The 27150-nt window shown below is 32.0% G+C and overlaps 2 protein-coding genes across 3 annotated transcripts; both read right to left on the bottom strand.

The window, feature by feature from the left end:
* Positions 1–2725: 2725 nt before the first annotated feature.
* On the bottom strand, positions 2726–7793 carry LOC110426209 (protein SHOU4-like). Its single transcript, XM_021441382.2, has 4 exons — positions 6805–7793; positions 5481–5636; positions 4026–4237; positions 2726–3399 (listed from the first exon to the last, which is right to left on the bottom strand). The coding sequence occupies exons 1-4, from the start codon at positions 7144–7146 to the stop codon at positions 3207–3209; spliced, it is 903 nt and encodes a 300-aa protein (XP_021297057.2). The 5' UTR covers positions 7147–7793; the 3' UTR covers positions 2726–3206.
* A 3752-nt stretch (positions 7794–11545) lies between these two features.
* LOC110426320 (Galactose oxidase/kelch repeat superfamily protein) lies at positions 11546–18252 on the bottom strand. Of its 2 annotated transcripts, XM_021441526.2 has the most exons (7): positions 17800–18250; positions 17535–17720; positions 16738–16967; positions 15588–15758; positions 14856–14961; positions 13164–13370; positions 11546–12032 (listed from the first exon to the last, which is right to left on the bottom strand). In XM_021441526.2, exons 1-7 carry the CDS (start codon positions 18019–18021, stop codon positions 11862–11864), a joined length of 1293 nt encoding a protein of 430 aa, XP_021297201.1. In that variant the 5' UTR covers positions 18022–18250; the 3' UTR covers positions 11546–11861. The 2 variants fall into 2 exon arrangements, with proteins under 2 accessions (XP_021297201.1, XP_021297202.1); XM_021441527.2 differs by lacking the exon at positions 16738–16967 and having other exon boundaries at positions 15588–15775; positions 17800–18252.
* Positions 18253–27150: the final 8898 nt, after the last annotated feature.

The following is a 27150-nucleotide window of genomic DNA, read 5'->3' on the forward strand; positions in this document are numbered from 1 at the left end:
AAACAATAACTTTGTTTAGACATACTTGTAAATTAAAGAAAATATTAAAAATATATATTACTTCAAATATATATTATTTCAATATTTAAATTATAATAAAATAATCCATATAACACTTACCTTATTAGCCTTTGCATTGAGTTTTTTTTTTCTCCAGATATCGCAAATGGTCTGCTACTGCTAAATTTTTAAAAACTAACTTCTTCTCATCAGGAAGAGATGCAAAAGTTTTTGCAATATCTCCCTTAACTTATTAAAAGATAATTAAGATAAAAGAATTATTTACAATCATTCATTCAAATTTTACACTATATTAAAATTATACATTTCAAAAGAGCATATTAATACACCTTATTTGTTAATTTCATCTTTTTATCCTTTTTGTTTTCACAACAAATGGATTCACTTTCAAAGAAAAAATAATTATTATAAACTAAATTTAATCATCAACATCAACATCAATATATAATAAATTTCATAATGTAATGAACAATAATACTTACAATTATGTCAAATAAAAAAATAGCAACATATGTACGCATCTTGCTAGTAAAAAACAAAGGCATTCTTTGATCTCTTTGGACGACAAGATTTGTTAATGACTTGGCCTTTGTTGACATCTATGTTTTCATGTTTTTCGCCTTTTTCCAAATTGAAATCCATGTAAGAAGTTTTTATCATAGTCTCAAAATCTCTCATTATTGTTGTCACATATTTTCTAACTGCAGTATCTGTAAAATTGTATTACAAAGTAAATATAACCAGTCTCAAACAGGATTATGAATTGAATAATTGTTGTGACAAACATAGAACAAATACCAAAGCATAAATTAAGAAGTTATACAGTAATGTATGTTCAAACACAATTAGATTTTTGTTAACTTATAAACCATATTATTTTTAAAAAATTTTAATAGAAAAGAAAAGAAAAAAATTACAAAAATACAAATTATCCCTATAAAATTTTAAATCAATTCCATAAGCTAGTTATTGATTTGAATGATACTCAAAACAGTGAGTTCAAATATAGGAAAGTAACAATGATCTAAAAATTTTCTAAATCACCATGAATTAGATAGTATTATCATAATTACAATTTAATTCAATCAAAACAAGAAGGAAATTTACTAAAGATCACATGGTAAAACGAATTGTCATAACAAAACTATTCTTTTGACATCCTTTCTCTATGCAAATTCACACTCTTTTAATAAAAAAAAAAAAGCACTTCATGAGCCACAAGAAGCAATATAACATACCTGTAGGCATTGCCTTAGAAGTAGCCTTAGGTAAAGTCTCTTGTCTTGGAAACTTTCAGACCAGGAATGGCTTGATATTGTAACCTTGCTGCAACAAATTAAGAAGTTAATTGAGGGTGAAGGAAAATAAACTTGGCCAGGAAACTCTCAATAAAATATTATAAAAAAATTCCTTCATTAGGAGAGAACCCATTTTGTAGGGAGAGTTCTCATCTCCCATGACTCTTCTATCAAAGAGAGTCCTCCTCTCTTGACTTTTTATTTTTTTTAATTTTATTTTCTTATTAACAGGTTGAACTTGTTTATCAATTTTTTGATCACTTTTAAATCAATGACTGTAGTTTAATATTATAAATCTTATGATTTTTATTAATTGGCCTTACAGTAAAATCAAAAATAATGATCTTACGGTAGAATTTGCCATTATTCTTGTATTTCTACATTTTATATAAAGTAATTCTAAATTAGAAAATTACTTTTAATTTACTTGGTTTTATCTTTCCATATGAATGGTTTTTTAAAAAAAATAAAAAATAAAAAATATGATATCAAAAATCAAGATTAGAAATATTTCACAAATTAATTAAAATATGACCTTAATTAAAAGAGTTGATAAAATCTTAACCCAATTTGATTTGATTCTAAAAGCCATCACCTGAACCCGAAATGATCTCAAATCTAAATAATTAAGATTCGAAATAACTGAAACCTAAAATGAAAGCCAACCTGGTGCACCCATTTGCCCATCTTAATTAAGGTGGGGATGTTGGTTGAAGACTGAAGCCATAGCACTCCAATCTTTGGTCAATGAAGATGTTGAATCACGCCATGGTTTACCTCCTCCCCATGACATTATCACCCACCTCCACACTTCAAAGTATTCAAATTAAAAATAATAAAAAGAAATGGAAGCTTTAGAACAAGGGGATGTGACGACGGAAGGTTTTCAAAGAAGAGACAATAAAAGGGTTAAATATACTCATTCTCCAAAGTTTTGTTTGAAATTATAAAAAAAAAATTATTAATTTACGAAATAAATATTTTATTTCAAAAAAATGTTTATCACTAGACCTTAATATTTTCATTAATTTGAGAATATAATAATATTAAAAAAATAATATTATTTTTTATTAATTTAAAATATTATTATTATTATTATGTTTTTTAAAGGGAGAGCCCAATTGTGCCCCCGAGGGAGCACGCTCGGGGCTACCCAGGGAGCATATTGTTCCCTTGGGGGCAGCCCGATTTGGGGGCTCCCGAAGGGAGCATCAGCGGGGATCTCAAGCACCGAATCTTGTGCTCCCTCGGGACTCTGGTGCTCTCCAGTGCTCTCCATGGATGGTCGATCGATACAAAGACGTAATCAGCCCACCTGAGAGAAAGAAATCACTAAATAAAAAAGAAACAAAACATTGATACTGTCTAAACATTTAAAACGAAATGTTTATTTAAAAATTAATAAATTTTCATGGAATTTTAATTAAAATTTAAAAATGAAGGTATTTTACACAAAACAAAAGCATTCTTGAACAGATATATTACAACTTCCAGCTTGTCATTTGGACATTTGAACAAAACAAGGCAAATATTGTGATGCAAACACAATATACTCAATAAATACCTCTTAACCTTTTTTTCTTTCTATTTAACATAATTGCAATCTGCTCAAACACATTAAATTTCCTACCAGGATCAAGCCAACCCCATAACAAAAGCCTTGGAGCCCCCACTCCCCCCTAGTTTAAAAAAAAACAAAAGAGCTATACAACATGTTAAACTGACAAAAAACACACCACCTATGACCTACCCCATCCCCAACCATCACCATTACTGTCACTCATATGCACCTCTGCCACCACCAGCACCACCAAATCTTAATAGAAATAAAAGAAAAGAATCAATCTTTAAAGACGGTAGCTGGAAAAGTTTACAATGGACATGCTACTAAACTGGTATAACATCATTCTTCGATGTATCTTCACATCTCAATACGATACCCTCGAGACCAGCTGGGAAGATACAGTTTCCCCACTGGCATCCTGTCGTCATTGGCTCGGGCGGAGGGACAATCATGAGCACATTGTCATTTCTCTGAACAACTCCCATTACACTAACCGTGCTTCCTTCTTTGATATACCTACAAATACAACAATTTGTAATTTTCAAAGCCACAACTAGATCTGCATTTTTCCAAAACCAACTTATTCTAAAATGAAACAAGAAAAAGATGATTCACATGCTGGTCTTAGTCATTCGAAACTTTCTCAACCTGAACAGGCTTTCAACCTGCCTTCATCCAACCCCAACTGCCTACCCCCAAAACAACTCAAAAAAGAAAGAGAGAGAACCGTGTTTCACTTTATTATTGTTCACATAATTCAATTTGATAACTACCTTCAACACTAATAGAATGGTGGTCAATTCAACCATAAATGGGTTGATTTATGCAACATTATGTAAACCTATGATAACAAGTTGCACAATTTATATTCCGCATCAATCTGAGCCCATAAGATCATCCCAAAAGCAAACCTTGCTTCAGGCTCACGATCTCATCTCAGTTCCAAGGCACATGAAAACTGCTGTCACCTAATCCGCATAGCTAGAGAATATAATTATTGATAATTATCACTGAAGAAAATAAAACAAACGATCCTAGAGAATGACTTGAAAGAATTTGCCAACTCAACTCTCAGCTCTATAAATAAAATATCACTCGTCCTCAAGAGGAAAGTGCATCTATCGATAAGAGAGAACATTTACCCTTCTTTCATCCTCATTACACGGTCATCACTTGAAAGGTTCCTTTCTCCCAACCACCTAATGAAATCTGGAGATAATGTTTCATTGGCTGGGTTAACATCAATGATGATGGAGTCATCAACATAAGGAGTCACCCTCGCTCCATAGCCCGTTTTTACCAATGCTCTCAAACCTGACTGGAAATCGGAGATGTAGAAATCAACTGCACGCCTCTGTCGAGAAGATAGACACAAGAAGGTTACATTTGAAAGTTTAAAAATCTCAAAGCTCTAGCAAAAAATTAAATTAAATTAAATCCTTCAAAAGACAGAACAACAGCCCAGATAAGAACCCCATGCAATTAGATAACCTTGGACAGCATAAAGAAAAAATAATGACAGACTAACCAGCTTCTGAGGAAACATGAATACAGTTAGTCGAGCAATGCTTTCACATACTTAGTGACATGAGAAAGGAGACAGAAGCTTCAGTATATAATATCAACTGACACCAAAGGGAAAGAAAGGCACAAACCTCCCATTAAATCTCACGACATAGTGAAGGACTTTAACAGATGAAATGAAACAATGTCCATCAGACTGAGGTTGCAATGGGTCAAGGCAGAGGTGTTTCTTGGCTGCCCTGCCTCCACCCTACCTCTTAAATATTTCATCCCACCCCGTATCAGGGGAAAATTTTCATCTCGCACTCACCCTGTGACAAAAAAATTAATCTCCATACCCACCCCACCCTGCCCCATCTAAAAAATAACACAAAATAAAAAGAAAAATATAATTTAATCACACTAACTCAAAGATTGTTGTTTAGCCAATCATGCTAGCAAATATAGATACTCACTAAATTGAACTATATGACTTTGGTTCACAACAAATCTCTCCTATATGTTCATGGTGGGGTGAGGTGACCAAGATCCACCACCAGCACAAGTATTTTTTGAAATGGAAAAAAAAAAAAAACTGCCCTGACCAACCTCCAACCCCTTTCAAAGTAAGAAAAAAGCCACACCTTTCAGGTCCAACCCCCAACTCAATTCAAAGAAACAAAAAGGCCAACCTGAAAGGTGGATAGGGTTTCACCATCCTGAAATCAAACATCAATGCGGAAACATTATTTTTGGAAATACGAAAAGACTCAGAAAATGATTATCTATGAAAACTTGAAAAATAAAAGCACCAATTTGAAAATGGGGACAATGTCCATCTTCTCATACAACATTTGTTTACAGCACACCTTTGCAGATAACTGTTTAAGTAGGAGCCACCTGTATCAGTTCACAGCTTACCTGAGTACTCATAAAAGCATTACTCTAACTGCTTGAAATTGTGCAATGAGGACATGCCTTTTTTATTAAAAATCTAAAGCATGGAGGTGGGGAGACCAATATTGATTAAAAAAACCCTTAAAAAAGGGCAAAGTACTTATTGAAATTAAGAACTTAATACTCCAATAACTTACTTCCAACAATCGAAGTCCCCAGGTAAAACGACGATGAGTAGGATTGGCAGCTTTAGAATCCCATCCTCGGTACTCGTACAAACTAGTAGACGTATACACACATCTAGGAACTTTCTGGAAGGATGACTCAAGAGGCACATTACCACATGTTACCACCTTCAAGAAATACAAGCAAACGCTTAGATGTCATGAACATGTAGGGAGCCAGGTAAAATTAGAGAATAAAAAAAATATATACACAAGCTTTACCAAAATCACTAGTTTTTTTCAGCTCCTACAACTTAGACAACATACAACATGCCTAAAAGTGAATCGTATCTTCACCAATGCTCATAAATGTCTAGACAAATCTGGATGAGCAGGCTCAGCCCCATGGTAATTATCACAGGAACTTAGTTGGCAAATTTAAACCAACATCTAGACAGATTCACTTTAACATCACACTTCACATGTAACATATTGAATAGATTATCGATGTTCAAATATGTATGTTACATAACATTACTGTGAAAATCTATAAATTAGAGTGCTAACTCAGAAAGACATGCTAACTAACTCAAGCCCATGGATTCATTACTCTGAATATTCATGTTCACCACACAAGTGGTATGAATCTAAGGCACCAATATGAAAATAGACAACTTTACCATTTCCAGAAATGATCAGGTAGAATGCAGCGCAGGCCTTTCAATGTCTCTAGTAAGCAAATTAATAACTTAATTGACTTATAAATTGGTGTCAGTCGGTCCATCCAGAAATTATTTTCACCTTTTACAGTTCTAAATTTTTACAATAATTAATAGGATAGGGTATATATATAATATAAAATACAATAAGATTACAAATATTCCCATTCCTCGTATTCTCACTTCTACCCACCACCACCTTCTTCTCTAAGGTATAACTTTCTAAGGGACAGTGTCACTCTGAAAATCCTAATACCTCTTCCCAGTAACATACTGCTACTTCCATTGATTTATTTTTAGTTGATATTCAAAACTTGTTTGCAAACAGGATAGGAGAATTTAAGATACAAATTTAAAATAGTTAGCCATATCCCCCCGCTCCCAATAATAAACAAATAAATAAAATAACATGGGTAATGCAATCTCAAAAAAATTTCAGTTACACAAGCCCCAAGGATCAGACAGTTAAGAGTCCAAAAGAGGGAGATTAGAGATTCAGAGCCTTAAAAAAAGGGTAGAAAGGATTTGCACTTGAGCAAAACAGTGTTTAAAAACATTGGACACTCATGTAATTGTCAATCTCTAATTCCAGTATAAAAAAAAGGTATCCTACCAAATTAAATCATTAAATCACATACCCCAGAGATCTTCACAAATTGCCCATTCTTTGCATTTCGGAGCTCAGCATCAGGATAATGAGCAATAAAACCCATAATAGCTCTTCTCCCCCAACATGAGTTCCAAGCAAATAATGCAGCAACAGTACCAAAAAGAACCACAACAACAATGAGGAGAATGGCATTGTGAACAGCTCCAAGAATAAAACCACCAGCAATGAAACCCATCACAAAAAGCAGTATCAATGACCATAATATAGGTTTTGGAAAGTTTCTCTTGAAAGAAAACTCATCATCTTGGTTCAGAATAGTCACAGCCTGATTATGTGCAACAGCAGAACCATGTACCTTCATTGATCCCATTGATTCCAAAGGACCAGAAACTTTTCTAGGAGCCCCAGAAGAATTTAGTGGGCCAGATGAGATAGGCCCCGATGTAATGAGACCAGTTGCAGGAAGAACAGGAATAGGACCAGAGTTTTGTCGTCCACTTGGCGTTACTCCACCAGATTGGGGGCCAGATGATTTCTTTACAGGATCCCCATGTCTATTCAGGGTCCAGAATTTGACTTCTTTAATGAGGCTGAACCAGACATGCCTCCAGTAGGTCCAGGGCCTGAGGAGGTATAGCCTGCCCGAGGTGCTGCATTAGGCATGATTGGTCCAGAATGTGACGCAGCACCTCCAAAAGATCCAGTCCTTGAAGGGGCATTACTTATAGGTCCAGATTTCCTAGACTTAGAGCCATCCATAGGGATATCAAACATTTTCCCCAATTCTCCTGACTTCTTAATATCACCACCAGTATAAGGCATGGCTACTGAGCTCATGGTCGGAGTCCTTTCCTTAGGCTGTTCTGGCCTACCTGATACATAAAGGCCATTGCTGAGCTGATGAGATGGGAATCTGGAACCCATCTAGCTTCGTATGTACAATGCAGAAGATATTACACAGAAAAGGTTTCCAGCAGCACGATGACAAGTAACTCAAGTCCTCCTGAAAAAAAAAAAAAAAGCACCTTAGCTATCAGAAGAATAGTTCAATTCTCATAATTACAGAGATATAGTCTGGTGTTATAATGAACCAAGCATCAAAAAATACAGACTATGGACTTACATAAACACACATATAACAGCACTAAAAGGCACATTTTCAAATTATTCTTCTACATGATAAAATACTGTTCTCATGAAATTCACATACATAAACAGAAGCAGCACTAAAATTCCAATAACTGGTATCATGACAAATTTCCATTTGAGCTAAAGCACGAGTGGGTTGATAGTTAATCAGCCAATTTGAGTCAGATCTGTGACATGGAGCGTAACATCTGACGGTAGCAATATGGAAACCAAGAATCTCAACAAAGCAAATTCAGTGACAGGAAAAACAATGACAAAGAAAATGAAAAAGGATAGAATTGAACAGACCAACTTGATCAAATCAGTGTACCTGAAAACAGGATTAGAAAAATCAGATTCTTCAACAATGGTTACTGCAGAGAAGAACTCCATAAAAAAACCCAAAGTCTTCTGATTAAAAAAGCCATTTAAGAATCCCAGTTTGCAGTAATTGTTATTAAGAACACTTCCATACAAACACTGCTACACTCTGTTTCCCATTACTATTCCTAGAAACAAAATTAAAGTACCTGAGACATATCTTCTGCTGCTTAAAATTTTAAAAAGTTCTATAATGTCCTACAAGAAAGCTTCAGAGCTTCATTGTGATTGAGTGGAGACTACTGTAATCCCATAAAACCCCGCAAACTTGAATCCACAAGTTAGACCTCCAACAAGTATATTACTATTCAGGAAATTATATCCACACAAGCATTTAGAAAAGGAGTGAAGAGAACCATGAAGATCTGAAACCATGAGAAGAGAATCAGAAACTACCAGTCCAGTTCGCTGAGATTTTACTGACAGCAGACTTATTTTATTCTCCTCTCGAATGGTTTATAAAGAACTACTGAATCAAACTCAGTCAAATTACAAAGATTCTACAAGGGATCATTAACGTCTTCATTCTAAAGATGAGAGAGAGAGAGAGAGAGAATTTCAATCAATCACCCAAAGGAAAGAATGAAGCATACCCAGATCACACTTTGAAACAAAATTGAGATGAAAAGATTGAGATCCAAGGCTCAATTAACAAAAGTTCGCAATGACTAGAAAACGTTTGATTCAACATTTGGAAGCTCTTTTTCCCACTTTAAAAATGGCAAGTACTAGTGAAAAGATTGTAGATTGTCATAGCTTTCCAATTAAGAAAGATATATCCTACAAAAAGACACATGCTGTAGCGTATACCAAACACCTAAGGAACCAAATTGACAGCCCAAATTAAGGGGGGGAAAAACGTACATTCCCATCCTATTGTTTCTTTTTACTAGAAATAGAGAAAAATGAAGGAGATCTATGTAAACAAGTAGATATTTTCAAGCTTAAAGAGTTAAAGATCAATGAATGACATAACCCGTATTACGAAAAGGACAAAGTTTTGCTTAAGAAGACCCAGAAGCAAACGAAGAGGTAAAACAATGTCTAAAGCGTACCCAGATCACCATTTTGAAGAAAATCCAATAAAATGGGAAAGATCTGAGGAAAAAGAACAAGCTTTAAAGGGGAATGAAGACAGAAAGACATACCTGAAACTGAAGAAGAAGACGACGAAGACGAAGACACATGAACTGAAGAGGAAACCACGAGATTTGGAGACATCATACGAGAAAAAAAAATCGAACAAAAATAAAAAAACCACTCTCTTTCTCAGGAAAAATGGTTTTAGTAGAAAGAGTAGCAGTAGTAGCAGCAGTAGTATTTTGTTTCCTTCTTCCTGGTGAGCCTTGAAACTTGAGAGAGCCGCAACATCCGGTGGGTTGTCTCGTCCGGCCAATTCCTCCAAACCAAATTTATATATATATATATATATATATATATATTATTTTTCTTTAAAATTTCACTAATTATTTAACCATTAAAGTAAAAATATTTGTGAGAGAAATTATTACTGGTATTGTCATATAGAGGATGGATGGACTCGCTCCCTGCTCCTCTTCTCTTCCAGTTCTTGGTTAGGTCATGAATACAAATGTTGAAATGACGAATTTACCCACTACTTTAGCATTCTTTATTTTTTTTTAATTGACGTGACTTACACTTTTGCACCCAGCACACACACGTGCCTTGATTTGTTACTTTCTCCTTATTGCCACTTTCCCCCGTAACTTTGGAATTTTGTTCACTTGGCCCCTAATCCTCCATTTACCAAGGAATACTTGGTCTTTGTTATCTTACACGTGAATATTTTCAGTTTAATTAAATATAAATATTTTGAATTTTAAATAATTTAAATTATTTAAGATCTTTCATGCATATATAAGCGTGGATATATTTATAACATGTTTTATTAACGAAAATAGATATATTTACTCATTATATAATTAAAATTTTATGTAATTATTTTTATTATAATTATTAATAGATTTATGTAATTATCTAATATATTTACTGATTATATAATTAAATTTTTGAATGATTTCGTTGAAAAATATTTTTCTTAATTCTAATAACATCGAATAATTTATAAATTAATATTATAAAAAAATTTCCATTATTTATACTATTTTAGGAACATTTGTATTTTATATAATTATAATTTTGAAAATAAAAAAATAAATATGCACATATGAATTGATTTATTGTTCAATACAGTGTTAAGAATTAAAACAAACATTTATACAATCAGAATTCTTATATATTGAATAAATTTTATTAAAATTAAAAATAAAAATATTTAAAATGTAATGAATAAATATATTCAGTTTCATTAATCAAAAATCTTAATAACAGCCAAACTTATATATATATATAAATTTTATCTTTTCTATCTCAAAATTCGAACTTTGAAGGTTAGAAATTGAAATTTCAAATTTTAACCAGTAAAATATCATTGAAAAGTTAAAACATAAAAAAAAATTAAAATCTCACATTTTTAAAAATATAAAATATGTGAAAATACATTTACAAGATTGAGTTATATGGATCATTAAGGACTAATCGCATTTTGGCACCCGAAATTAACATACTTTACTTATAAGAAAACGTGAAAATCAGTAATAATTAAATAATAAGTATACTTAAGGTCATGATGCCATCTACATTAAAAATGTTTTTCTTTTTATTTGAATTGACTCCTTAAATTTCATATATATCGAAAGAGAGATAATATTTTGCTGAAAAAGCATAAGACCATGTTCTTCCTTTTTTGTTTTTTTAAAGAAATAAAAACAAATAAAAAAGCAAGACTTATTCTTCCCATTAGCCTCGTGTGATTCATTTTCTATCACGTTTATTGATTTACTTATAAATATTTATTTTCTTCTCTTGAACCATTATATATTAACATTAAATTTCTTTGATGATCTACCAATAACATTTAAAATGTAATCTTCGGCAAAGGATTTGGACCAACTCTTTAATCATTAAAAATATAAAATTATCATTGAATTAAAATGACATAATATCTAAAAACAAATTATTTTTTATTTAAGAAAATTCAAATAAACTCTTGTTCTTTTATTACTTTCAATTAAAGTCTTAAATTTTGAGACAACACAATGTCTCATTCCACGTTTAAAAATAGTTAATTCCCACCCACACATGTGCCAATGAATATTGTTATCCAAACGAAAAGAACCATTTCAGCCAATAATAAAATCTTGAATGAAACAGCTCTCATGACTCATGGACCGTACAAGTGCAAAAATAAATGTTAATATGCTTAACCTCATATTACACACCACGGGGGAAAAATGGGATCATCCAACCCTATAACCAGATGTGACAAAATGAATAATTAGTAATATAGGCTTAATTGCTTTTTCATACATTGAAGTTACATAAGTGAAATGATTTCCTACTGATTATGGTGATCTATTCCTGTCCTCAATGACATACTACAGCTAGGCAAAAAGATGCCAATACCTATACCACAAGAATGCTGCCAAAAAATAATCAATATAACAATGATTTAAACAATGAGCAGATACTTGGTAAATATCAAGACAAGATGGATTATGAGTTCAATTTTAATTTGGTTCTCCACATTTCTCCAATGACCTTCTTCGGTGCGGGATCGCTTGGCCCTTTGTCTCGCTGCCCAGATGTGAAATACAACCATCCTCGCCAATATCCGACCAGTGTGGTTTTCACACGGAAGGGGAGTTTTCCAATCACGGACCACTTCTGCAATATCAGAATGAACAAACGTAAGAGATTAATGGCAAGATGCTAAATTAGGCACCCTGTAGCCGAAATTTTCACTTCATGTGAACAACAGGCGACTTCACAGTCAGGTTGGCTTGTTGCTGCTGCTGCAATGATATATGCAGATTACAAAAACTATAAATGTAGTGCAGAGAACATTCAAAATGTAATTTACATGACATAATATATGCCCACATGCAAAAGTTATGAATATAGTATCATATATGATGATTATCCCATACAGATGCATATATGCTAAAAAGTATAGTAACATATATGCATCGGAAATGCATACATGTTAAAAGTATACCAGAGCATCTAATAGGAAATTAGAATCCACTTCTTGCAAACTTGTTCAAACTTTTAGAAATGAGGCCTGAGATGCACAGCAAGACGGAAGTGCATATGGCAAAATGAAAAATGCATTCAATCTCATAAAGCAGTTGACTCGAGATTAAAAACAATTACAGTAAACTACATTCAACGCCCCATGGTTTTCGTGCTTTGCAAAAATCATATATGGATTCATTTCCAACTCTTAGAGCCCTTGAGATTTCCTCCATAACGAAAAGATGTAGCAGTGTTAATTTTTTACCTTAAGAAAAACTGAACACTCTCAGCTTAAAATGGTCTTATAAAAAGAGTAAAATGGCGAGGTTGTTTTATCCTTTCATTAAGAAGTTAACATAGTGACTCCCTACTCATAATGAAGGAAACCCCACTGAGTCTACATGTCAAAAATAAAAAACCACACAATAGTTTCTGTCAACTGTGAAAACTACTGGTGTGAGAAATGCAGTTTGCCCAAAAATAAAGTAGATAAAGCTGAAGGGAACAAGGAAGTGCCAACATTTTGAGCTGCAGCAATTCAAATTGAGGCATGTGTGAGCATTGAAGAGGGTCATTTTGTGGATAATTACATAGTTGCACACATATGCCAGATATATGCATATACCTACATATATGTGCACACCTAAGTCTTCTTTGCATTTGTGTGTATGTATACATATGCACACACAGCAAAAACATATCGGCTCGTGCATGTAACATACGTCCATATATACCACAATCTTCTATTATCAAGCCATACAAAGGATAAGAAGATAATACCAGGGTATCTAGATTAAACTGAAACACTTCTCCAACCAGAACCATCTTTTTGGTTACAGGGTGTTTCTCTGTCGTGCCTCCAACAATGACAATAGAATTGTTAACAATTGTCCAAGCAAATTCAATATGTGAATCTGGCTTTGGCATAGGAGGTAACGTTTTCCACTTCATTTCATCATCCAGCATGTATACATCACCATACACCACCTGGGAAAAATTAGAAAATGAGTTAAATATATGCCTGTATATTTATTTAAAGGAAAAGATATACTTAATGCAAAATTTATTAGACAAGATAGGGAGGACAACCAGTGGAAAACTCATTAAACCTAATAAGGAGAGATCATCTTCAGAAGGTCGAGAAAATGCCAAATCTATTGCCAAAAGGTACAGATGCAATAATCTGACTTTAGAGAAAACATCAGTCCAGTAGTCCAGGGCACAATTTGTAACACATAAAATTAATCACTTATGATACCCATATATTAAATATAATATAACACATTGCATAAATCACGCATCATAAACTACTCACAAAAAGCTATTACATTAATGCTTTCAAAACAGAGGAAATAACATAACAAGGCTCACTTGCATTTTGCCTACATTGCTAATAACATTGGTGATGAGTTTGTAGATATTCCCTCATCTAACCCACATGTTTCATTTGCATAATTTACATAATTTTCAATTTTAAGCGAGAAAGATGGATAGTAGGGTATACTTGTAGGGAGTAACATGACCTCTGATCTCATGGCATGAATATATGGACTGGATATCACGAAAATCTATTTATCTTTAAATAGCACTGTGTTCTTTGGATAAGATTTACATACACACATCCATGAGCAAATATGTGGTTTCTTGTGTGGGTGGATGAGGCAGGGAGAAAAGCAAGGTGAGAGAAACAATTAGAGGTGCAAGAAAACAAGAGGAAAACTAAAACCAAGCCAAAATAGTCTCAACTGTTCAGTTTGGCATTATTTTCCTTGTATAATTAGTTTTGTTCAATTTCAATATTAAGAAATCAATCAAATTTAATTTGACTCAATTTGGATTCCTAAAAAAATTGATACCTCAGCTAAAGCATACATAAGTGCATATAATATATTAAAATATTAATATACATCAAAATCATTTTACAATCTTCATTACATACATTTGCATATAAAACAAATACATGTAAGATTAACTTTTCCTAGTATAATTTAGAAGCATTCACACATAATTATTCACTTAAACCATGTAATAATAACTTAATAATGCATAAAGTTGTTATATTTTATTATTTACATATAAAATATTGTAACTATATATTATTAATACACATTTAGTAAAATGGAACAAAACTCTAAAAAAATATAGTAAAAAGTTTATCAACAGAAGTGAACCAGGTTGATCTTAGTTCAATTTGGTGGGTTCTTTAACAACATTCAGTTCAGTAAAAATTCAGAGAGATTTGGTTTCTTCAGATCTTACGATAAATTTAACTGAGCTCTGCCAATATACCATCAATAAATTAGTACATTGCATGCCAAGTAGGAAGTTCACTGTTTATACGTTCTATGCTAACCAAAAGAAAATGATATAAAATGCTTTCAGAAAACAGACAGACATAACATGACATAGAACTTGTTTTGTTAAAAACAATAAAACAGAACCATCAAGAAAAAACAAAAATAACCCATTTACCTCATTTCTTCGTGAGCATTTGAAAATAGGTGACCCAGGTTTGGCCATAAAATCACCCTCTTGACCCCCAATAACGTAAAGCCGATCTTTAAACACAACACAGGCCCTACATAAAAAACATTTGAAAGATAAAGTAAAGGTGAGACGGTACAAGGACTAAACAATTGAAATCAAACTACTATTTCCTTAGCTCCCAAAAACAAAGAGACACTCATATGATCAAAGCAGCATGTAATGATCAAGAACAATATTTCCAACAACTTCAATGTGTCAATCATGCCAACAGAATTTACATTCTCTTCCTTCTTAAATATTGGATAAAGGTTCTATGTTAGTCCAATTCCATTGTTTGAAAATATGAAGAAATACACTACACATAAGTGAGAATAACATATCAGAAACTGGAGATTTAACCCAAAAATTTCTAACAACAAAATATGATAATACTGAATAATTGCAATAACAGCATCCTGAAATCCAACTAATGTCCAACTTGCTTTACATATCATTTGATTAATGGCACAAACTAAACATAGATACATTAATCCATTCAGATTTTCATCTATATACAAAGCAGATAAGCATGTCAAGATAAGATGCCATCAATTTACAACGCAAATGTAAATCACTGCAATCAAGGACATGCACCCAAAACTCCAAACAACACAAAAAGCAGAATCTGTCAACCCACTGACAGAGAAAGACAATATTACAGAAAACAAGTAGACAAACCTGTGAGGTCCCCCACGGGGAATGGGTATTTCACTCCTCCACTCCTTTTCTAATGCTTTCCCATCCTTGACAGCAAGACTCCAATGCTCTAATCCAGGTGTATGCCGGTTCTCCTTGCTGCCACCCATCACATGAAGTCTACCTCTCCAAAGTTGAGTGGCTGGTGCATACCTGAAAATGGTCAAGCCCTGTCACTCAAAGTGTCAAGTTCACAAGAACCCCACAACTTGGACATAGAACACATACATTCATAACCACCAATGCAATATTGCCAGTTAAGCCAGAGACTGCATTATCCAGAATCATTGTTTCTAGTTTCTAGAAGGCCCATTCGAACAATTATGAACTACTGAAAAATGGATGTCTCAAAGAACTTGTATCAGCAAATGTACAATGAGAGGGAAAGAGAGAATGAGGCAACCAAAATTATAAGTAGAATCGAATGGCTAAAGCCAGTTGAAGCAAACCACAAACTCTGAGGGTCAAATTTGTAAATTACTGATAAAGATGCAATTTATTTGTTCTATGGTAGCTTTAAAGGCACAGAAAGAAATGGTAGCACACCAACAGCATTAGAGAAAACCATGTATAAATGAAGTATAATGGCATCTCTCTTATTCCATTGGCAGTCAACTGTGAATGTGGACAAGTTCAGAACCTACTCAATAGAAATGAAAACGAAGAAGAAAGGAAACTCGGCAAATAATAAAAAGTGAGACATAAACTATACAAGTTGATAGAAAACAAGTAGCAGAAACTACATTGCACAAAATTAGATTCTTTCCAAAATGCAGACTAGATACATTAAAGAGAGCTTACACATGCACTAATGTAGGGGAAAGTAGAGCCTAAGTAATTTAAATTACAAGAAATTACAAATGTGCAAAAAGACCCAAACAAAAAGAATTTCCCAGAAAGCTGATTTGTCCTTTAAACAACTTCATTATTCTCATTTGTCATTCATGCAGAGACAAGGTTTCCCTAGCGAACAACCTTGTTTTTCCATTTTCCAGCACTATTATTTACCCATTTAATGGGCATGTAAACATGCTTACGTCCAAACATACAAAGTTATTCTGGTGCAAGAACATTGTGTTTCCTCTAAGAGTACTACTGTACATCTCCTGCAAAATTTGATAGCTATACATACCTAGGGATTGGCAAAGGGGGCATGTCCTGCCATTTATTTGTTTCAGTATCAAGAACAAATGTGTGAGCTGTAGGCCCTCTGCATTGAGGACCATATTGTCCAGTGACAACATAAATGTATCGCCCATCTGTTACCATCCCTAAATGCGAATGTGCCATTTCTTTTGGCATATCAAACCTTCCTCCCCATGTATTATCCGTAAAATTGTATATATCAACATGGGAATGCACCTATGGTACATATATTGAAAACAAAAAAGAAAAAAGTAAGGACTATTACTCTATTTAGCATAAACATATGCTTAAAAATCACCATATAAGAACTTTAAATTCAGATTAGCGGCACCAAGGAAAACCCATAGCAATATGATCTCAAAGATGAACAAAATCAAAGCATTTAGTAGAACTGTCACAACTTACTTTCAAAAACCCAAAGAAGATACTAAATTTCAAGAAATAAATAAAACTCTTGGTCAATTGCTACTTTTTTCTTCATAAAGAGTTGCTAGAAGCAAAAGCAAAATCAATAATGATAAAAGATGAAGCGGATAAATAATATGCAACACCAACTCTAACACACTTGTTCTATATAAAAGCAAAATCATGCTTTTTTGAACTCCAAAAATGATAAGTGATAGATTTAATGTTAATTATTCAAAATATTTGATACTATTTGTGTTTCTATCCAAACATGCTTTTTTTAATTCATGTTCCCGGAAGTAAAAAGTAACAATCAAATGAAGCCTAATTATGATAGGATTATATTATACGGAAGAAGGTAGAAAGGGTAGTACTAACATAATCAATGGTGCCGTATCCAGCAAAGACATAAAGAAGATTCTTAATCTGTATTGCAGCCCCATCTAGACGAGGAACAGGTGCAGCTGCCATCTTCTCCCATTTGAGTTGTGGAGCAGGCAAATCAGCAAAAGTAGCCGATAACAGCCTTTCAGGAACGGGAGCCTTTTCTTCAACACTTTCTCCCTACAACAGCAAAGCAAATTGGTATTCTGGCAATTCCCCATTGATCTAAGAAATGGGAGGAAATGGGTGATGTTGTTACCTTTGGCTTTGAGGGTAATTGATCAGGTTGCTTGGAGGGGACGACGAAAGCAGGGGCATTGGAAGAATGAGGAGACCAGTTGTTGGAAATAGAAAGAGAAGGATTGAAGCGGGAAGATGAAGCCCAGAAGAAATCGGCAATGAGTCCGATCCCCAGCAGCCCGACGCATAACAATACCAATCTCGCCGTTCCTGAGGCCTGCTTCCCTATCTGCCTCACCATCTCATCTCTTCTCTCTTTTCTGTTTTGGGTTCTCAAAGAGCCGTTCAAGCTGCAGACAAGTGAGTGGGAATTGCAGCTGTTCTCCCTTGTTATCCTTCTTACACCGACACGAAGGACGTTATGGCTATGGCCTATGCGGCCATTGTTTCTCTTTGTTACGGAGCAGACGCGTCCAAGGTCAGGCTACTCTACTTCTCGCTCAAGCCCCTAACCTCAGCTCAAGCCTTCGGGTTTTATGTTTCGACTTCGGCTCGGCCCAAAGGTCGTATTGTTTATAAATAAACATATTTTTTTTTATTTTATTTTAATTCTAAAATATTATGTGATGGGCTCAGCCCAGATTTCATTGATATCTTTAATTTGAAGTTAAAAATAATATAAAATTTTAAATAAAAATAAGATATTGAAGTTAAAAATAATAGTAAATAAGTTTTGTAGTTACTTTAAAAAAAAAAAGGTTTTCGTAGTTAACAATAATAATAATTATTCCTTTCTTCTCTAAATATTTGTCTCTTTTTGACTTTTTTTTAAATTAAAACAAAAACTCGAACTTTGACATAATGCATATAAAAATTTGAAAAAAATATATAATATAAATTTTTAACACTTTAATATGTAAAAGAAAAAAATATTCATGAAAAAGATTTTGCAATATATTAAAAGTAAGAGTATTAGGTGTATTAAAATAAGAAAAATACTTTAATTTTTAACTGCTAAAAAGGAAAGATGGACAACAAAAAAATGGGACAAGGAGAGTAGAAAGAAGTAAAAATAATAAAATGAGAAAGCATATTTGGGCACTATATATGAATTAATTAATGTTAAATGAAAAGTATCTTAAACCAAATATACTTAAAATCGCCCTCTTTTTTACTAGGTGTTTGTCCAACTTTTTCTTTTCAAATTTTCCAATTTTAATTTCTGCAGGATAGATACATAAATTATAGATAATTAGCATACTCTTTGAAAGACAAGGGCAATTTCAAAATATAGATTTTCACTAATAGTTTATAGATATGGCAATTAGAATAATTAATGATTAAAGTTATTTTTGTTTGATAAAAAAAAAGTTAAAGTGGATGTTCCATTTGGAAGAAAGAGATTAGTACTTATTTTTGGATATAATAAGAAAACAGGATTTATACACTTTAATCAATAAAATCTATATAAGATTAAAAGAAGAATATTTTAATTATTTTAGTATTGGTCATCATACACCATGCACATAAATACTTGTTTTTTATTTATTTTTAAATAAAAATTACATGTAAATGTATATGTTTTTAAAATATAAATTATTGAAATTTGTCTCATATTAATCTAAAAAAAATCCAATACTATTAGTAATAAGGAAAAACATATTTTATTGAAAGTCATTTAATGCAATTACAATTTTTATTTTACAAATTGAATAGATTTTATTAAAATGTATAATAAAAATATTTAAAATGGTAATTTAGAAATATAATGAATAAATTATGTCTGATTTCATGAAATAAGAATTTAACTAATATCTATGCATTTATATAAACTAATAATTATTGTCACATGTGTTGTAAGCGAATGTTTCCAATTCATTTTTAAATAATAATCATGTATAAAATCAAATACTTTTAAAATGTAAATTTTGAAGTATAAATAATTAAAATTTTATAATTATTAATCTACAAATTATTCAATAATGTTAGAATTCTTATTCATACATTAGATAAATTTTATTAATGTGTATAATAAATATATTTAAAATAAAAATCTAAAAATATAATAAATAAATATATATTTAATTTTAGCAATAAAAAGTTTACTTATACAATGATATTTATATTATAAATAGATTATAGATTATCACTATAATAAATTTAACTTAAGACAGCACAGTTGTTATGCTACCAAGAATATTTTCAATAACTTTTTTTTATGTTTTTTATAACATTTTTGTAGATCTAACTTTATTATATAAATTTTTAAATGCATTATGAATAAAATATAATGATAGAAATTGCATACATTAGAAAAGGTTGTATTTTTTTACATTGTTACTAAATGTGAAAAAGTAAAACTAAAAGTTTAAATAACTGCACTTTCTAAAATTTCATTATAGAAAAAATTATGTTGCCTAAAAAAGTATGATTAAAACTCAATTTTTTTGCAATGTATAAATATAGATATCATATATATATATATATATGTATATATAAAGTTTTAAAGCCATAGGGTATGTTTTGTTAAAGAAAATGGAATAGTTATTCCCTTTCTATAACACTTGTTGCTTCACATAATGGCCATACCAAGAGAGGTTGGAATAGCCATTATTGACTCCCCCTTCAAAATGGTTATTTTGCCTATGTTGGAATAGTATAAAAAAAGTGATTGGATGAAAATGCTCTTAATCAATATAAAAAATTACTAGCATATACAAAACAAACCTACTTTCATTTGTTTTTCTTTTTCTTTCGCTGTCTACTCATTTTCCTTTCTTCTTCTTATTGACTCCATATGTTTTTGATGATAATAAATTATTCCTCATTCATTAATATCTAACTTTATTATTTAAGTGTGCAGGATAAAGTTATTCCCTCAATAAAATTAGTGTTTAAAGGCAAGATCACATAATAGATAGGTTAATGAGTTAGAATGAGAAAGAAGAAAAGGAATGGTGAGGACAGAACTTTAGTAACTGATTAATAAGAAGCCTTAATTAGTTAACGCATGATTAGACACCAAGATGAAGCAAAATAGAAAAATCTTAATCAGTTAGCACTATACTTAACTGATTAAGAAAGTGCTAGCAAAAAGAAAAATAAAAGTGTGCTAATCGGTTAAGGTATGAGGTTAATTAGTTAGAGCATAAGACATAAATAACCTCAAATTGCCAAAATTTAAACTCGAAATAAGTCTTACTATTGAAGGGAGCCAAAATGGAGAAATTCAAATTCAGAAATTTTTTAATTGATTAGAGTTTGTGTTAATTGGTTAAGGTTGAATGAAGTCAAGCTCTAATTAGTTAAGGAAAGAGTTAACCAATTAAAGGAAGTTTTTCTGAGTAAGAGAACCTTGAAGACAGAGATCTCTTAATCGGTTAAAGTCTCCTGTAATTGGTTAATGCAAAGTATATAGCAGCAAGACAATACAAGACAGAGAAGTTGTAATTAATTAGAGTTACCCATAATTAGTTAGCTGAACTCTGTCTGCATATTTGAATTTAAACATTAGATGACAAAATAATGATTAGAATGGCATTGGAGTTGTCCGTAATGGCTAAAATTTATCTTGAACAACAAATTCAGTCTCCCTAAGTATAAAAGGAAGCTTCAACAATCAAAGAAGGAAGATTTGAAGTAACAGAAGCCACTTTGAGCAAAAAGTCAAACAACCTTCATCAAAAACACTTGTCCTTCACTCCCATTCCAAAAAAAGTGTTTTAAGCTTGCTTGTAATCTTTCCAAATTTGTAAAAGTATCTAGTTGTGCTTCTTTTTCTTTTTCTTTTTTTGAAATTTGGAGTGTGAGAAGTACTCTAGAAGTCATTGTAAAATATTTAAGTTAGGTTAGAAGCTTTCCTTGTAAAAGCTTGGTATAAATTATCAATTCCATTGGTATAGTGAAGTTGGATTGAAAATCCTTGATTGGGAGATCAAGGTAGTAGATGTAGGTCAAGGGGACCAAACTACTATAAATATTCTTATATTGTCTACTTTTCTCTACCTTTCTTTACTTGGTATCTTTTAATTCTGATAAGTTCTAAACCATCTTTCCTCCAGCTGTTTAAAAGCTCTACAAGCTCAAAAGTGCAGACCTTAAAATTTTTAATGCTATTCACCTATCACTCTAATTGGACCAACAAGTAGTATCAGACCTAAACTCTCAAATTTAAGACTAAACATCCTTAGGGGAGATCCACATGGCTTTACAAAAATCTGTTATTGCTAAAAGTTAATCCATAAATAGGTCTCTTTTATTTGATGGATCAAATTATGCCTAGTAAAGCACTAAGACGTCTATCTACATTATAGCTCTTGATTACGATGTGGGATATGATTACAAGAAGACCTTACATTCTCACATCATCTAGTTTTGTTACGGGAGAGAAAATTCCCAAGCTAAGGGTATAACAGTCTGAAGCTGAAGTTAAAAATGTTTAAACAAATTTTAAAGCTATCAACACTCTCCACTGTGCGTTAATCCCTATTGAATTTAATAAAATCTCTAACTGTACCATAACTAAAGAGATTTGAGAAAAGCTTAAAGTCATCCATGATGGGACTTTTTAAGTTAAAGAGTCTAAAATTGCCTTACTCACCCATAACTATGAAATGTTCAAAATGGAACCAAGTGAAGATATCTCAACCATGTTTGATAGGTTCACCGACATTACAAACAAGCTCAATCAACTTGGCAAAACTATTCCTGAACATGAGTTGGTCAAGAGATTACTTAGATGTCTCTAAAAAAGTTAGAAACCTAAAGTCACTGACATTTGTGAAGATAAAGACTTAAACATAATCACTCTAGATGAAATTTGTGGCTCTCTTCTCTCGTATGAACTTGAGCTAAAGGAAAAAGAAGAGGTAGAAAAGAGGGAAGCCAAAGATAAAAAAAAAGGGAACTTGGCTTTAAAAATCACTACACTTGAGAAAGAGTTGGAGAATCTTTCTAATTATGATGATGAAGAGCTGGCTATGATGGTTAGAAGATTTAGGAAACTCATGGGGCAAAACAGTAGAAGATTTGGAAGAAAAAACTTCAAGAAGGATCAACGTCCTTCATGAATAAACAAGTTTATGAGTAATTAAAATAGAAAAGAAGAGATGATCTACTTTGAATGCAAAAAATTAGGACATTTCAAATTTGAATGTCCAATGCTGAAAGAAGAATCTTCAAAAATAATAAAGAAACCAAAGAAAGCAATGGTGGCAATAACTTGGTCTAATAATGACTCTTTAAGCTTAGAAGAAAAAAAATTGAAAGAAAGAGCAAATTTTTGCTTGATGGCAAGGGAAGAAAAATTTAAGGTAATATTTAATTCTTGTGATATTTCTTATGATGATTTGCAAGATTAATATGATTGCCTAACTATACTTTTTAGTTGATTAAGTCTTCTTTGTCTTGTATTTGAATTCTCTGGCAATGAGCTCTTAGTTGACTAGCCATTCTTCTTAGTCGATTAAGTTCTCTTTGTCTTGTAATTGAAGTCTCTAGTAGTGAGCTTTTAATTGATTGACCATGCTTCTTAGTTGATTAAGTTCTGTCAGTCTTGTAATTGAAGTCTCTGACAGTGAGCTTTTAGTTAACTAACCATGCTTCTTAGTTGACTAAGTCTTTTCTGTATCACAATCTGCTTTACTTTCTTAATCGGTTAAGTAAGGCTTTAACTGACTTCGAGCTTACTATCTCTGAACCGGTCAACTTCACTTTTGAATTTTAGCTGACTAACTCCCTTGATTATCTGATTAAGAGGCTTCTGTTTTGTGACTTATTTGTAACTCCTTATTCTAGTGAGTTTTGATATTTGCTTTCCAATGATTAATTTGTTATTAAGATACATTTTCATCTTGCACACTCAAGCAGTAAAGTTAGATATTAATGAGTGGGAATGTTTTATTATCATCAAAAACTTATGGAGCCAACAGAGTTTCCATTAAAGCCATAATTTCTAAAACACTAATGAGCTTTACAAAGAAAGAAAATCAAACATTTCTCACTTAAGGAGTTTTAGATGCAAATGCTTTGTTTTTAATAATGGGAAACATGCCTTGTGAAAATTTGATGCTAAGAGTGATGGGGTAATTTTTTTAGGCTATGCATTGAACTCTAAAGCATATAGAGTGTTTAACAAAAGAACTCTAGTTATAGAAGAATTAATTCATGCTATTTTTTATGAGACTAATGTTGCACAAAGGAAGGTAGTGTTTGATGATGATGATAATACATATGACATTAAGAAGAAAATGGAGAAGATGAGCTTGAATGCTAAAGAAAATGATGAAGAGATCTCGAAGGAGAAAGATGATGAAAAACCACCATTATAAGATATGCAAAGAATTGAAGAACAACACAATGATCTTTTTAGAAGCTAGAGATTTGTAAGGAATTATCCTTAAAAAGTAATCATTGGTGATCTTTCGAAAGGTATCAAAACGAGAAGGGGATCAAGAAAGGCTTGTGCGTATCTTGCATTCATATCATAAGTGAAATTAAAAAACTTTGAGAAAGTTGAAAAGGAAAAGAGTTAGATGATAGCTATGCAAGAAAAGCTAGGACAATTTGAAGGGAACAAGGTTTGGACTTTAGTTCCAAAGTCAACCAACCATCTAATTATTGGTACAAAATGGGTGTTCAAGAACAAGATGGATGAGTTGGGAAATATGATAAGAAATAAGGTAAGGTTAGTTGCTCAAAGGTACAATCAAGAAGAAGGTATTCATTATGAGGAGGAAACCTTTGCTCTAATAGCTAGATTAGAAGCTATTAGACTTTACTTGCCTATGCATGCTTTATGAACTTTAAATTGTTTCAAGTTGATGTTAAAAGTACATTTCTTAATGGCTTCATACAAGAAGAAGTATATGTTGAACATCCCACTAGCTTTGACGTCTTTGATAAAATTGATCATGTGTATAAATTACATAAGCTTTATATGGATTAAAGCAAGCTTTTATAGCTTGGTATGAAAGACTTTCTAAATTTTTAATTGAAAAAAGATGTTATAGGAAAAGTGTAGATAATACTCTGTTCATTAAGAAAAATAAAATTGATTTAATTGTAGTCCAAATATATGTTGATGATATTGTGTTTGGTGCTACTAATGAAAGATTGCGTGAGAATTTTGCTAAAGAAAGGCAAAGAGAATTTGAAATAAGCATGATGGGAGAGCTAAAGTTCTTTGGTTTACAAATTAAGCAATGTGAAGGTGGAATATTCATTAACCAAGAAAAATATACTAAAGAAATGTTGAAGAAATTTGGTGGGAGGATTATGAAATCAATCATAACTCTTGTGAATCCCTCCACAAAGCTTGACAAAGATGGTAAAGGAAAAGATATGAAACAAAAGCTCTATAGAGGTATGATTGGTTCACTTCTCTATCTAACTGCTAGTAGACTTGATATTTTATTTAATGTTTGCCTATGTGTAAGATTCTAATCATGTCCCAATGAATCACATTTAACTGCAGTGAAAATGATTTTTGAAATATCTTTTGAATGCTCACTACTTAGCCCTATAGTATCCAAAAGGTTCATCTTTTAATTTTTTGGCCATTCCAATGTTGATTTTATTGGTAGCAAAACTGATCAGAAAGGCACTAGTGGTACTTGCTAATTTCTTGGAAACATGTTTGTGTCTTGATCTTGTAAGAAACAAAATTCTGTTGCTTTACCAACTATTGAAGCTAAATATATCTCACTAGGTAGTTGTTGTGCACACATACTATAGATTAGACAATAACTAAATGATTTTAGAATGGCTATGCCTAAAATTCCCATATATCGTGACAACATGTGTGCCATAAACATCTTCAAAAAATCTAATTTAACATTCGAGAACTAAGCACATAGAAATTAGACATCATTTCATTAGAAATCATGTGTTTAAGGGAGACATTGAGATAGATTTTGTAGACATCTTACATCAATTGGCTGATATTTTCACAAAACCATTAAATGAAAAGCACTTCTATAGAATTAAAAGAGAATTAGGAATGATTGATGTTAATGAAATCTAATTGTGCTTAATTAATCATGTTTTTGATGATATATTGCATGATGACTGTGTCCATTTCTTGAAATAATTGACTAGAAAATCCTTTAATTAGTTAAGGGGACATTAGAAGGGAGATAAGATTCATATTAAGCAGTTAGGACCTTCTTTAATCAATTAAAAACATCTTTATCCTATGATAGCTAAGCTAAGTCAATGAGTTCTTAATCAATTAAAAGCCTATTCAATTTGTTAATGAAGGTCTAGTAGTTTGAAAGGTTCCAAGTTAAAAACACAATAATCAGTTAAGACCAGTATTAATCTATTAAAGCACTTTAGTAAATAAAAACTACCGTGTGGGAAAATTTTAAATAAAAAAAATGCTAGGCAGGTGGTACGGGAAACCACCCACTCAAAACGTAGAGTAACTGTTTATAAACTCTTTTTCTCAAAACCTCTTTAGCTACTTAGAAAATTTGTTTCCCAAAACATCAAAGACCTAAAAAATCTCTGAAGTTTCCTTATCTTTCTAGAATCGGACAAACCCTAAAACCACTTTTTCAAAAATTTAATGGCCAGAACCTCTCTTATGCACAAGGTTGCTGATAAAGGAAAGAGAAAAAGTGTGGGTGATTGATAACTCTATGATATAGAGTTATTTGAGCTTAATTTTGATAGTAATTTAATTTAGTTCTTATAGTAATGTATAAAAATTAGTAGGTTTTATTTAATTATTTTAAATTAGTTAGTTTAGGTGAGTCAATCTAATCTTAATTAATTTTATGCTTATTTGGTGTTAATATGGTTAAGATAGGTTGTTACTGATTTATTTTTATTTTTGTAGGTGATTGATGAAAGAAGAATTTTAATGGAAGAAGGACAATTCAAGGTGCAGACTTGCATTGCACATATTGTGGTATTTCAGTTATAAATCTTTCTACAGAGCACCAAATAAGATATTTTTAGACCATTGGAAAGCTAAGAGATAAATCTACAACTTTCATGTTTGCCACTTTGCTAGTTTTGTCTGAAAGATGGTCAAAAATCTTGTTAAATTTGACACACTACAGCAGTCTTGAAGCAATTATGATTTTTGTTAATTAATTAGGCAAGGTTGCGACCCACATAGTCTGATGAGGAAATCTCAGCTGAAATTGACTTTTTTCTTCATCCAACTTGGCCTAACTTCACAGTCTATAAAAACAATCTTTTGGAGAACTTTTAAAAAAATGAGAAAAAGAATTAGACACTAGATTAACAGTTGAGAGTCAAACTACAAAGTCATTGAACCTAAGAAGAATTTGAAGGATTCAAAGAGATTTAGAGATTAAGAATACGATTTTTAAGTTTTTCAATCTTTTTTGCTATGCTCTTATTTTCTTAGTTTTGTTTTGAATGTTTAATATTTATTCAATGATGATGTGTGACTTGA

The sequence above is a fragment of the Theobroma umbraticum genome, unplaced genomic scaffold (genome assembly GCF_002168275.2).
Source record: "Theobroma umbraticum cultivar Fairchild unplaced genomic scaffold, ASM216827v3 scaffold_55.0, whole genome shotgun sequence".
Lineage (NCBI taxonomy): Eukaryota > Viridiplantae > Streptophyta > Magnoliopsida > Malvales > Malvaceae > Theobroma > Theobroma umbraticum.